The following is a 14,998-nucleotide window of genomic DNA, read 5'->3' on the forward strand; positions in this document are numbered from 1 at the left end:
AATTTTTTTTTTAATAAAATATTTAATTATTTCATAACAAGCATCACATACTCTTGATTAATTGAATTTATTTAATTTAATATCTATTAAACTTATTAATTTGGTCACTTTGGTGACTAACAAATTAAACATTACATAGATATTAAATAAATAATAATTTCAATCATATCAATTTACTTTAGTTTTATTGATCTAATTAAAAAACTAATTCACAGCGGAAATTTATTACAATTAACACAAATAAAATTATATGAAAAATCATAAATTTAGTAATCAAGGCTCTGATACCACATGTTAGAAAATTCATGTTTCAACTTTATACACAAATTACAAAAGAAAAGTACATAATAGCCAAGATCTTTTAAATTCATGATTTTTACATATGTAAAAATAAAGCGACGCATACCTGTATTCATGATGAACAAATTTGATCTTGAAGAGATGGAGTTTCTCTCTCTAATCCCTTAAAACTTTCTGTACTTTCTGATGGAGAGAAATGTACGAGGTGTGTTGGGTAGAGAGAGGACCCATTCTCAAATTCATGCTCTATTTATCCACCATCCATCAAGGGGGTTACTAACCAATAGGATTTATGATAATTTAATAAATTAATTGATTTTTATTAATAAAATCAATGACATAAGTTAGTAATATTTATTTATTTTAGGGGTTATAGAGTTACAAAAATAAATATCACAAGTTATCATAAATTATGACATAAGTTATGAGTTAAGAAAATAAATAACTTAAGTTATCAAAATAAATATCATAAGTTGTCATAATTTATGACATAAGTTATGAGTTATGAAAATTAATAACTTAAGTTATCAAAAATAAATCTCATAAGTTATTAAAATAAATGTGAGTCATAAATAAAAATATAACATTATTGAGGGGTTATTGGTAGGTTATTGGGTATTAATTTAAATAAAATATAGCCCCAATAACATTTGTCGGTTCTATTTCGATGTTATTCATAAGTTCTTATGAGTGTATTGCGGGTTTATTGGAGCACACACGCAAAGTTGCGTGCGTATTTTGAATGAAAATATTTTCCCATTTGTCATACATGCTCAATTCCTTGGGTTTGATTCCCGAAGAACACATTTGGGTTCAACATTTAATTCCTCAAATGACCTAAAACCTAAAATAGAACAATTAATCCATATACAAATAACTCTTATTATAAACTAAAAAACAAACTCAAAAATTTAATAAATCCAACCAAATTAACAAAGTATAAAATCTGTCCAATTATCGATTCATTTACAAACTATAATTAATATTATAAATATAAAAATTAGTCATTGCCCCAATTTTATTTTATATTTTTCAAAAAAGTCATTTGCATAAATACTACCCATTATTATTTACGTTTATACCATTCAAATCATTTATATTACATTAAAAATTTTAATTTAATTGTGATTTTTAACTTAAAAATAAAATGTTTGCTTTCATCCATAAACAAGATGGCACACATGAAAAATTTTGAAATTTAGGTGTTTGAAATGTAAATACATAATTGCATTTTCATCATAAAAACAGAAAAAAGAGTTAAAATTATCTGTTGCTGCCCAGGATCGAACTGGGGACCTTTAGTGTGTAAGACTAACGTGATAACCACTACACCACAGCAACTGTTCTATTTATAACAATTTTTATATTAATAAATTTATATGGACGAAATATACTCTCATTGTTAATAAGGGTGTAAACGAGCTTGTTCAGCTAGTTTGCTTAGCAAGCCGAACACAAGCCGTTCACAAATAAAAAGTCGTTTTGACAACTCTAATAACGTAGTCATAAGATGTTAAGAATTGGGACAATATTTAAAACATCATTTGAATCTAATTTAAGAATTTTTATTTTATTTTCTTAATTAATACTTTTAATTGATTGTAAATCTTTTAAGCCTTGTAGTCAATTAAATTTTTTTAAAAAAATACTACTCATCAAATATATATGTCGACATGACAAACACTCACGAACAAACAAATATTTGTTTCTGTTGTTCTTGTTCGGCTTGTTAACATAGAGAACAAGCCGAAAACGAGCTTCTTAATAAGTCGAATACGAGTTGTTCGCGAACAAATAATCGGAATAAGTATTTACTAGTAACTAGCGATCATTATGCCTGGAACAGTGCAGGCCCCTAGGCCGATAGTTCGCTATAAAACCTTTAGGATGATTTGCATGCATACCACTTAATTCTTATATATTTGCATATCCAAGAGCTAAAATTTTAATTTTCACATATTTACGATAGTTCTGCCTCGAAAGGTGTACTGCAAATTTTTAGAACTTATAAAAAAGTCATATTTTTGTGTGATAAAAAAGATTTGGTTGGTGTAAACATAAAAAATAAAGTAGATGGTATATATGTAAATACATAAGAATTGGGTGGTATGTATGTAAATGCCCAAAAAAAAACTTTTCTAATGCTAACATATTATCTCATAAACTCAAAATTTATCAATATACAAGAAATGGTTTTATAATTATAAATCAAATTCATCTTAGTTTAACAAATTCATAAACTAAGCCATTTTAAAAAATTGGTTTTGTAATCAATTAACTAATCCAACTGAATTTATTGAATGCACAACCCTAATTGGTCTAATCATCGGCGTAGGAATGTGTGAAAATGAAAATATTATTTTTTAATGTTAAATTCTCAAATCGTAATTGTTACGTGTCGAAAAATTCACACTGTTGGGGTAGTGTTTTAATGTCTTAGCGTTGTATATATCCAGCAAAGATAAAAAATAGAGAGAAATGACACCAATTTTTTTTTTATGTTAAAAAACCCAAAAAAGAGAAAAAATCACGGGGCTTAGCCCAATCAAGACAATTCACTATATGTTTTTAAGTACATATGCTCTTCTCCTGCAACAGGAAGAACAATATTACAATCTTACACAAAAAATATGCTTTGTTTTATACATCACAACGTAAATATAGGTGTTAGAAATAATGATTGTATTTAGACTACAGAGATTATAAGCAAGTGTCGCTGACGATTTGACTATATATAAATATGTCTAATTTGGAGTTTATTTGAAAATTCAATTGACAACCAAGAGCCTCCAAATGTGCTTCAAGATTGGACCCAGATTGAACCAATTTTTGTATCATTAGGTTCATTTTGTTGAAACTATCATTTTGATTATAAGCATGTTGAAATTGGGAACCAGATGACTTAAATTTGAATTTAGAGGATTTCTTGTTAAAAGTGCAGCGATATTCATGCTTGATAAAAAACCAACCCACAATTTTTAGGTGATGTTACTTATTTTGTTCAAAAATACACAACTGCTAAGGAAAAATCTTCAGCCTAATTTTAGATGTTTGAAAATTTCATACTTGATCATATTGGTCTTATCACTGTTAGAGGTGGTGGCGGAGGGACGGTAGTGATCCAAAGGAGGTTGGGTAGTTGTGGTCCAAGTAGCAACGATAGTTGGGTGGTGGTGTCACAATGGTAGTTACACAATTCGACAAAGTGGCCTTGTGCAAGCAATGATGGTGGCCAAAAAAACAATTATTGAGAGAGATTTTGTGGATACCAATTTGAGAAATTTGAAGCAAAATACTTAACAAAAGCGTACAAAACTAAAAAATACAAATAACACAAAGATTTAATGTGGATAAACCTAAGAACGGGAAAATACTACGGAGCCACACCACACAAAGAAATTCACTATTAAAAATGAGAAGAATTGTACAAATTAAACAACACTCAAGCCTCTCTACACCTTTTGCAACTTAAGAGCACTCTTCTTCTTGCTAGATGAATAACACTTATACTATTACTATGAAGTTTTTTATTTCCTTGCTCCTTGCCCAATTCAACCAAAAAGCTATGTAGCCAAATAATTTTCTAGTTATTCTCAGTGATAACAATATACTCAACTTCTGTAGTTGATAGAGCAATAACATTCCATAACCTTTAAACTCAACTCACTAATATGCTCCCCGAAGTGAAGATATAATATGTTTTATTTCTTCTACCATCAACATCCCGCGCAAAATTTGAATCTATATAACCCTATAAATCAATCCATGTACTTCCAAAGTAAAGTGCTATGTTTATTTTTCCCCTCAAGTATATGGAAATCAACTTCACCACCTCCCAATGATATTTTTCCAAATTTCTCACGTACATGTTGATAACTTCCACTGCATGTGTAATATCTAGTCTTGTACATATCGTCGCATACACAAAACTTCAAACAACTGAAATATATAGGGCTATTTTCATCTGTGCTTGCTCTTATTCATACACAGTTGATTATTTTTTAAATAGCGTAAAGTGACTATCTAAGGCGTGCATACTAATTTTTTCATAGTCATGTTACAAGATAAAGTTAATGTATTTACACTCTTATGTCTGTTGCTTTTCTTTCAAATATTTTCTTGGTTAGACCTAAATCTTTTATTTTAAACTCTCTTGAAAATTTCTCATTTATGACCATGCTCTTATCCATATAAGCTTCTACAATTGGCATGTCATTCACATACAAAAGAAGTACAATAAATCAATTATCAAAATGTTTAATGAAACAACAGTGAACTAGTTGGCACTTCGTGTACCCATTGTCAACATAAATTTATCAAATCTTATGCATCACTGTCTAGGAGCCTACTTCAAACTATAAAGACTCTTATTCAATTTGCAGATAATGTTTTTTTTTTTTTTTTTTCTAAAACGTCATATCTTTGAGGTTGCACCATGTAGTGCTCTTCTTTTAAGTCTTCATGTAAGAACATTGTCTTTATATCCACCTACTACAAATGTAGTTCTTCCACTGCTACTAAGCTCAACACAATTCTAATAGTTGTAATCTTTACTACAGAAGAAAATATCTATGTAGTCAATTCTTTTCTTTTGTTAAAATTTCTCATAAGTCTTGCCTTATAGCAGTTACTACCATCTTATTCTTCTTTCAAAATATAGATTCATTTATTGTGCAGTGCATTTTAGTCATATAGTAATTCTACCAATTTTCATGTCTAATTTGACATTAATGATTACATCCACGAAAGACTCTCACTCATTTGAGTCATCAACTCAAGTGACCTCATCATAGCACTTTGGTTTGTCAGTATCAATCAGCAATAGATGGTACAAAGAAGAAGAATACCTCTATATTGATCACAAACATATTATGTGTCATTCTTCCATAACAAGAAGAACGGGATTACAATCTTATACCAAAAATTACACTTAGTCTTTATACATCATAAGAAAATACATGTTTTGGACACACTAGTCATATTTGGATTACAAAAATTACAACCAGGGGTCACCGATGCTCGGTGGTCGATAGCGGTAAGCGGTGACGACTAATGGTGTTTGATAGTAGTCAATGGTGGTCAGTGGCTATAGAGAACAGTAGTTACTCGTCGGGTCTTGTCTCCATGACAAGTTTTGGAATTTCTCTTTTTTCCTTCTTTCTTACGTCAAGATAGGGGGAGGGTTTATTTATAGCTCTTTGGGGAAGGGCATTTTGGTCTTTCGATACATAACTTCCTTAACCACCTAATCAGACGGTCCATGATAATCTTTGTTATCAATGATAGATTTTTAATAATTTGACTACCTAAATGACCTAAAAATTTAGCATTATTTGATTTATTGGATTCCTCTCATTGAGACGTTCCATTTAGTTATAAATTTGTCAAATTTGGAGTTCTTTCAACCATTTAATTAACAATCTAAATCTTTCAAATGTACTTAATGAGAGGATCTGGACTTAATTGGACCCCAATTAAAATAATTTTGGGAATATTAAGTTTATCTTGTTGAGACAATCAGTTTGACTACAAGTTTACTAAAATCAGGGCTCAAATGATTTTGAATTTAACTTTGAAGAACTTCTTATTAAAAAATCATTTAGATTCATTCCTGATTAAAATTTAATAATGACTCATAAATAATAAATATTATATTTGATTACTCATAAACATGATTAGTTACGGGATAATGAACTTGATTGATAGTAATTTTGTGATGACATAGCATTCAATAAAAATCCGTTTTATATAGGAAAAAAAAGTAGTTTATGATTGTAAGGATTCTTATATAGTATACAAGAGATAATTTTTTTTCCCAGCATTTCATTGAATACTCATACTCTAAACTCCAAAGTTTAAACTAGTTCAAATAAGAATATTACTTGGTCTCATAATCTTACCTCACTCGTAATCAATGAACGATAAATTTTGTGAAATAATTATGTATTGCAAATGTGGTATAAATAATATCATACATCATATAGACCAGGAGTTAAATCCCTATCAAGATAGGACTATAATTTTATAGTCCAATTTATAGTACATAAATTCAATATTTTTTTTTAATTATGTAAATATAAAGATGAAAGCATTTGTCTTAGCAAATACCAAGAGGAAACCCTCTTGAATTTTCATTGTAAATATATACATTTTATCAAGAGATTTTCTTACATGGTTCAACCACTTATGGAATTGTTTTCTTGCAGAATTAGAATTTTTTTCTAACAGCATAAAAGGCAAGCATGTTGCTTGGGTTAAATTGAACCCAACAATAATTCAAGGTTGATGCCACACCTATTTATTTACGTATTGCCAAATTCCACAGATCTGGAGTTGGAAAATTATGTTAAAGAAACGAATGTTTAATCAGACATGTTTACAGAGTCAATTCTTACTAAAATGGTGGTTTCAAATAAATAAAAAACATTAAAATTAATAAATATTATTGTGAAATATTATGAGAAGCTATACTCCACAAATTTAGTGAAAACTTCTTTTCAGAAATATTTGAAGATCTTAAAAGAAAATATCCCCACGAACTAAAAGATAAGATTAAACAACTGATAATCGCTAATAATGATCAATACGTTTAGAAGATTTTCCAAACCCTTGTGTTCTAAGTAGGGACAGATAGAACCCAACAAGTCGACGAGTCGATGACAGACTCAAAAGATTAGATCAATGAAGGCTTAGCACAGAATCTAAAAGATATGGTTTTAAAGACACCTAACAGCAACCCAAAAAAGATGGTGTTTGTGGAGACCACCCATTAAATAATAGCATAATTCAGTTGTAGTGACCACCCACCATTATATATTATCATGTAAGCGCCCATTTTTAGTTTCTATAATTTTATTTGGAGTCTTAGAGTGTGGTTTTATTCTTTCTGCGAGCACTTAAAAATCATCATTGTGTGTGTTAAAATGAACTCTTATATATAGTGTTGCGTGTCGTGGCCTGTTGGTTGGCCCATCTGGCAACATGAGCCTTAAGGAGGTTGTACTCGAATAGTTAGGCACATTAGGAGTGGCTAGTGGCTCTTACAATAGCCTTAAGGAGGTCATAATACAAAAGTCAAGTTAAATTCTTTACGGATCTTAGAAATCTTTAACTGGATATTATGACTAAATAAACTTGTCTTTTTTTTGTTTATTATATTCTAGGATGAGCAAAAACCTTCAGAATTAAAAAAAAAAAAAAAAAAAAGTTTTTGAATCCTCACATTGATTGAGAACAAGCCCTTTAATTATGATCATTGAGGTGTTAGACTAAGATGTAATGGAAAATGTTTAATATTCTATACAAATCGATGATAATCAGTATATAGAAAAAAAAAACCAATGACATAGACCTACTGGCCTAAAGGAGGGTGAAATAAACATCATTTATCTGAGATAACAATGTCACTTACTACCATAGTTATTACTTATTTTACAGTACAACAATAAACTATGTTTGCTTAAATTAACATGCAAATTTATCGATAAGAGTCTCTTATTCCTTAATGCATGGCATCTTCTTGTCATTGTAGTAGTAATTTTAATTATGTTTTATATAGAACACTCTCAATGAGAAGGTTCTATACTAAGAATGCATCAACAATTGGATAACCTCTTAATGAAGAGGATCATAATAAGTGGACAATTTTAAACGATGAAATTTTTTTTATTTATAAAATCGGTAACTTTGATTTCAAAGGTAAAAGTGTAATTAAAATAGTTGAACAATTTTTCTCAATAGATTAGAATAAAAAGGTGATTCATTTAATGAATCCAGATGATCCCAAAATTATTTACAAGAATGTAAATTTGTTCATGTATGATTAATTCAAATCGCTTTTAAAACCCTTAATTTTAAAGGATTAAATATCTCAATAGTCGCTTATTTAAGAGATGTCAGATGCCTAAAATGGGAAGAATCTCTTATGGGAGTGATTAAAAATAGTTTGCTTCATGGATCAATCTATTTTAATACTTTCCCTAGTTGTAATATATCTTTAACTGATGTCAATCTATTTGAAGCAATTAACCTTCAATTGAAATTAAATAGTTATGATTACATTATAGGAATCAGAAATCATATCTTTAATTTATAGAATATATTTTAAGGTAATGAATACCTCATGCCCTAGAATAAAGAAAAATGCTCATCCAAACAAAAAATAGCAATTATTTAAACAAAATTGTTAGCATTGAATATTACTATGAATAAAATAATTAGATTAATGAAGCTCCATTCCCTAAATAATGTACAATAATTATAATTGTCCCCCCCCCCCCCCCCAAAACCTACTATTAACCAAGATATGGATCAAATAATTCAAACAACAAATGGAGATGTTGAAGTCAGGTTTAATCTTAGGGAATCAATTGCTCTTCCTGGAATATCAATATCATCAACTACTATAATGAATGAATGATCGAGTTCTTAAAATAGAAGAACAACCACCAATGTAAGTAGTTAATAATGTTCAATTCATTAATAATCAAATATTACATACAGTGAGAATAAGACTCACTCTGAAATAAATTTTAGATTTAAATGAATTACGAACTAAAAAGTAAAAGTAGAAAAATTCTTATTAAGAATTTTCAAAAACCAAAATATTCCTAATTTATAGTGGTACATTAAAGTTACCAAATCAAAGAGAAAAAAATAATCACTGAAATATTTTTTTGAAGATTTAGCAAATATTAATGACAATGTACATCTATCATTTCATTTGTAATATGATTTTTCAAAAAATATACTTAATAATGTACCACTATATTTTTTTGATAAGGTACATCTTATATTTTTTTTGATAAGTTAAATCTTATCATGATTAAAAGAAAATGACAAAATGAAAAAGGATGAATGATAGAGGGTCTGTTTGGGGCAGCTTATAAGTGCGAGTGGCATTTTCAAAACGCCGCCGAACCATTTGGTTCGCGCGTTTTGTCAGCTTATATGAAATTGCGTTTGAATTTTTACACTAAACGTGGGCCGCGGGTCGACCCTTGCAGCCGGCCCGTGGGCCGCGTTTCGGGAAAAACAGCTTATCCAAAAGCGCACAAGCTGTTCCAAACGGACCCAGAATCTATTTATCCCCCAATCATAAAAAATAATATTAATAATAAATTAAAAAATATAGAAATTTCAGCCTTCGGTAAAATTAGTACCAAAACAACAGCCATAAATTAATTCAAAAATATCATAAAATAATTGAATAATACAAATACTACTTTATAAATTATGCTTAGGCATTTATCTTAGATAGAAAATAAAACAGAAAAAAATATTTGAAAAAGTTCCAAAAAATATCAAACTAAAGGTTCAATAAGTCAATCATTATATATTGATAGAGAAGATCAAGCTATTTAACTACATCCTAAATTTAACATTAATTTAGAACTAATATGCAATATTTTCATGAAATAATAATAATTTTGCTACAATATAAGAAATTAACTTTGAATTTGAAGAAAGGACTTTAGAAAAAGAATCAATTGATGCATTATCTTACTAAAAAATCAATAATCTCCATGATCAATTTAATGATTTAGAATTAATTTTTTTAGAAATAAGTAAAATAAAATATCAAAAGAGTCCCTTAGATAAATATTATGATATAATGTCAACTCCTCAATGTGTCTTATTTGAAGAAAATAATGTGCAATATCAACATGTTTATGAGGTCACTTAAGTTTATGATTAGAATATAGATAGATAAATAAAGACTCAAACTCAAGAGACTCTCTATAAAATAATTATATATACCACAACAACATTATTAAAATGAAATTTAGGTTCTTTTAGCCAAAATAAATACATGTGAGTTTAAGGTTATTAGTAAAAGATTGTGAGATAATTATCTCACTGATGAATAAAAATAAAATTTGTTAAGAAAAACAAAGTTATAAGATGTTAACATTCCTATTATGGAAGTAGTTTACTCACATAATTACAATTTTAGAATATTTTATAGGAAATGTTCGTAATAATGGTGAAAAAACAAAATCATTATTAGGAAATATAAGATATCCACTACTAACACATTTGAGATGGTGCAAAGATGTGTTTATAAGTGTGCAATACAGCTCTATGATGGTTAATCGCATTGAAAAAAAAATACTTATTAAAGGACTCCATAACCTTTTTATTGAAAAGGAAAAAGAGTCCTCATAGATTTTAACTGGAATCATTATGTATGAAATATTAATATATCAAAATATAATTAATAGTTGCAATCAAATTGGTTTAAAAATATATTCAGAAATCGAGCTGAATCATTGATGTATATCAAATATGCAAGTTATTTTTATGATATTTTTATTTATGTATTTTAATAATTTTCATGTTATTCGTCGTTTTATACACAATGTACATGTGAAGGAGATGAGATAGACTCAAATCGAGCTAAACAAGGATAAACCAGTCACCAAGCACCAGTCATGGGCGCCTATGTGCCTAGAACCAGCTATAACACCTAGGAGCCATTTTTTAGGGCCAAGGCGTTGTGTCATGTACCAGTAAAACCATTTGGAGAGATTTGGTCATTATAAAGTATTCTAAAACTTAGTATTGAGGGATAGAATACAAGATTTTGAAGAGAATGCTCACCACATTCGACATGCTTAGCTGAAGGGATCCTAAAAAAGTGTGAGTGTGTGTGAGAGTTCTCCTAAGGGAGAAAAATTTTGTGCTTATAATTGCCGGTATTCAAAGTGGGTGAAAACTCAGAGATTCTCTTGTAACTTCAGTGAATAACATCAATGAGGTTTTTCTAACCCTCTCAATATTGAGTTTATTATGTAAATTTTTGAGTTCACCCGTTTCTCATTGGATTGATACATAAACTCAGTTCTAAAGATTATTTTTCATTCTAAAGATTATTGATAAAGAATTCAAGAAGAAAAAATATATAGAGAGAAGATAATTCATCTCATTCTAAAGATTATTTTTCTAAGAAATTAAGAAAAGAATTTCTCGAATAAAATTTAATAAACATAGAAAAATAGGACATCATGCAATTAAATTCATAAAGAAGAAAAAATTAAACAAATTAAAAATATATAAATGGTTAAAACAAACATAAAAAAGAAATAATATCTTTTGATTTATCTTCAAAATCACAAAATGAAAATTATTGTACTAGCAGTGAACAAAAAGACTTACAAAAATATTATAAAAATGTCCTAACAAATGATTAGAAAAATCAAATAATCTAAGTTCTAGCTCAAGTTAATGATCATAAAAATAATAAGAAAAATGATGATTTTGAATTAAAAGAATCAACATCATATTTCATGAAAGAAGTTTTTGATCTTATCAGTAGGAGATACGAATCAAAAAGTACCATAACATATTTGAAAGTTGAAATTAATCAATTTAAAAGAGAAATCACCTTAATTAAAGCTAATCAAAATGATACTTATAATAGGCTAATAAATCTAAAAATTGAGAATTACCTCACTTTAGAAGTTGAAAATAATAGAGAGATACAAGAAGAATAGGATCTAAAAAATAATATCCCTTTACAATGACTATAAAAAGCTATAATACATAAATTGTAAATTTCCATTAAACTAATTAAAGACTAGGAATTCATAATTAAAAATCTTACGACTTTAGTAGATTGTGGTGTCAGTATGAAATGCAGACACGAGGGAATTATACCCTTTAAATATTTTGAAAATAACCATTAAAAAATTAATCTTTGCAATAGAAAATAAAAGCCAAATAAAATACATAATAACAAATGATGTTATCTACAAAAAAAGTTCTTTGCTTACCAATTTCTCAAGCATATTATTCTAGAAACACCATTCTTAAACAAAAATTATCTCAATCACTAAAATTGATGAAATGGGAATTGAATGTATGGTATAGAATAAATGAGCTACCTCCAATTTATAATTGGTCCCAAAGAGACCACTTCAAATGAAATGAACATGACATAAAATAAAAACATTCAAATTCTATTCTAAAGGATTTTTAAAGTACTATGTGTAGAAGATAATCTCATATTCTTTTGAAATCGTAAAATACACCGTGTAGTCTTACCGTACGAATGTAATTTCAATGAAAACAATATTCCTATTCTCCATGGATGTGAACATTATTTTAATGTAATGAATACTGCAGAAAAAGAACGAGAAGAACGAGAAAAATCTCGCCTAGTTATAATTTATAAACCACTTGTTTTAAAGTAGAATAGATATACAATCGCACATAGAAGATATTTGCTTAATAGATTAGCAAAAGCTAAGATATTTTTAAATCATGACAGTGGAAAATTCAAACTAAATATTCTTAGTAAATGGACTTTACATCACCGTTTAGACCCTACAAATGGAATGTGATACAATTTTAATCTTAAAATGCCTCATATGAGATCCCACATATCATAAATGATATATTTCAATCCATATTTTAACTATATATATTAACTTATATTGATGATGTTCTAGTATTATAAAATATTGATGCACATTTTAAACATTTGAATACATTTAAGGATCTAATTTATAAAAATATTTTAGTGGCATCATTCACTAAAACTAAATTAATTCATATCTAACATTAAATTATTTATATATATTCTAAAAATTTAAAAACTAGCACTTATGGGAAATGAAGGATTTGAGTGAAATATAAAAAATAGAGTTTAGGAGTTGGATATGTAAATACATAGATATTGGGTGTTATGCATGTAAATGCCCATTAATAAAGACATTCAAGGATAGGCTTCTAACACAACCAATCACTCTATCAAAAACATATAAAATAAAACAATAAGAACAACCTAAAATTGTTTTTAAAAGAACATATTCAAGCAAGAATCAGCATTTTAGCTTCAAGTAAGACAAGATTAAAGCTCCAGTTGATTTTTCCTTCAGAAACTATATCCCTGCAAGCATCACTAAACCATATAAACATATTATACATTTATCATACATATAAACCACAAACCAAATCCATTCAAAGTAAGCCAAATCTGACTCTTCAGTTTGCTCACCCATCTCCATCAAAAGCTCAATCTATTTCAAAATCCAGTCAAGGTTTTGAACAATCATCCATCTTCAGGCAAAAAATTTCAGATCCCTTATTTAAGACCATTGCATGACTATGCTAGGAGAGAAAATGGAAGAAAAAAAATTTACATACATACCACTTAATTCTTATGTATTTACATAGCTAACACCTAAACTTTAATTTTTACATAAAAAAGGTGTACTTGACTTTCTTAGAAATCAAAACAGTTGTATTTTTTTGTGATATGAAAAAAATCTGGGAGGTATAACTGTAAAAGAGTTAGGTGTTTAGGGTAAAGATGCATAAGAATTTGGTGGTATGTATGCAAATGCCCTAAAATAAAAAATCAGCAGCAATTTAACAGCAAAATCACTATAGATCTTTCACATCTTGATGGGGCTACAAATAATATTGCAAAATAGGTCAGGCAAACCCAAAATAGTAACTACTAATTCCCACAGAACATGGATCAGCATAAACTAGAATTTAAACATATCACATATGGAGAGCTTAGCATCTTCTAAACTAAATCTGAAAGAGATTAAAAAAAAAGAAACATACAAATATAACAAGCCCTTAATTAGCTGAAAACAGCAGATTCTCAACCCCTGAAAATTCAAAGAGGCCACACATTACTCCAAATGGAAAGACAGGCCACCATGATTTACCTGCCAAGCCGTCCGCGCTTGCGTTTCTTCCCAGTTGTGCCTCGATGTTCCACCTCTTCAACTTTTGCCTGATCACTCTTGGGCGCATCCTCCGCATTCAAATTTCTATTGATTCTGGGGGTTGAGCCGCCCCGCACTTTCTTGCTTGAGCCCTTTGCCGATCTCCCGCCGGATTTTTGACGGCCTTCGGTGGAAGATTTAGTCTTAAGAGAGTCTTCATCTTTTGATTTCTTTGGGGACTTGGGACCGACACCCTTGGACTTGGTGTTGGATATGGACGAGTCTCCATCCGATTTACGACGAATCTTTAGAGTGGAGCGAACCTTGTCCCCGGATTTGGATTTATCGTTGTCAACCTTGTCAGCAGATTTGGATGGATCTGCCTTAGCAGTACTTTGAGGTAATTTTTCGCTGACAGACTTGTCAGTGGTCTCAGTTAGCTCATTGTTGTCTTTCTGGGTATTGTCTGGATGTCTGTTTGCAGATCTTCTTCTTCCTTTGGTGGCTTTCTTAGGAGTTTCATCATCAGGGACATTAACAGAGGGTGTCCTCCCTTTACGCTTAGAAGACTTATCATTTGATTCAGTTTTGATGATAGGATCCGGGCTGCCGGTACATCGAAGAATTCACATTAGAATGAACGAAACGGTATCAAGAAGTTTAAGGGTTTATATCAGGCTGCCAACCTATTTGCAGGAAGATCGGTCTTCATTTTATCTGCTGCAGAGCCGCCACGACGACCTTTTGATTTCTTTTTCCTTCTATTGGAAAAGAAGGCAGAAGTTAAGAAATGCAAATAGAAGAAAATAATTGTGGGTAGCAAAACAATTTTGAACTTTTTAGCAAAATAAAATATCAGTGGCTACAAATAACAGCAATTGATTCCGCTAAAAATATGATATTTTTTACCGCTATTTCATACTGTCCTGATATATGAGCATGCATTATAGCAGGTTCCATGTAACATATAACAAATACAGTTGGCCATTCAGAAATGTATATATATATATATA

The 14,998-nt window shown here is 29.4% G+C and overlaps 1 protein-coding gene and 1 non-coding gene across 2 annotated transcripts in view; both read right to left on the reverse strand.

Annotated features, from left to right (window-relative positions):
- Positions 1 to 1,568: 1,568 nt before the first annotated feature.
- On the reverse strand, positions 1,569 to 1,641 carry TRNAV-UAC. Its single transcript has one exon. It is a non-coding gene; the product is annotated as a tRNA-Val (tRNA).
- A 12,072-nt stretch (positions 1,642 to 13,713) lies between these two features.
- LOC110021984 overlaps positions 13,714 to 14,998 on the reverse strand; it is a 34,698-nt gene continuing 33,413 nt past the window's right edge. The window contains exons 13-14 of the mRNA XM_020720737.1: positions 14,672 to 14,746; positions 13,714 to 14,591 (exon numbers count right to left, since the gene is read on the reverse strand). Of these exons, the coding sequence (XP_020576396.1) occupies positions 13,982 to 14,591; positions 14,672 to 14,746 (685 nt within the window). The 3' untranslated portion in view covers positions 13,714 to 13,981. The remainder of the gene's footprint in view (positions 14,592 to 14,671; positions 14,747 to 14,998) is intronic.

The sequence above is a fragment of the Phalaenopsis equestris genome, unplaced genomic scaffold (assembly GCF_001263595.1).
Source record: "Phalaenopsis equestris unplaced genomic scaffold, ASM126359v1 Scaffold000002, whole genome shotgun sequence".
Classification (NCBI taxonomy): domain Eukaryota; kingdom Viridiplantae; phylum Streptophyta; class Magnoliopsida; order Asparagales; family Orchidaceae; genus Phalaenopsis; species Phalaenopsis equestris.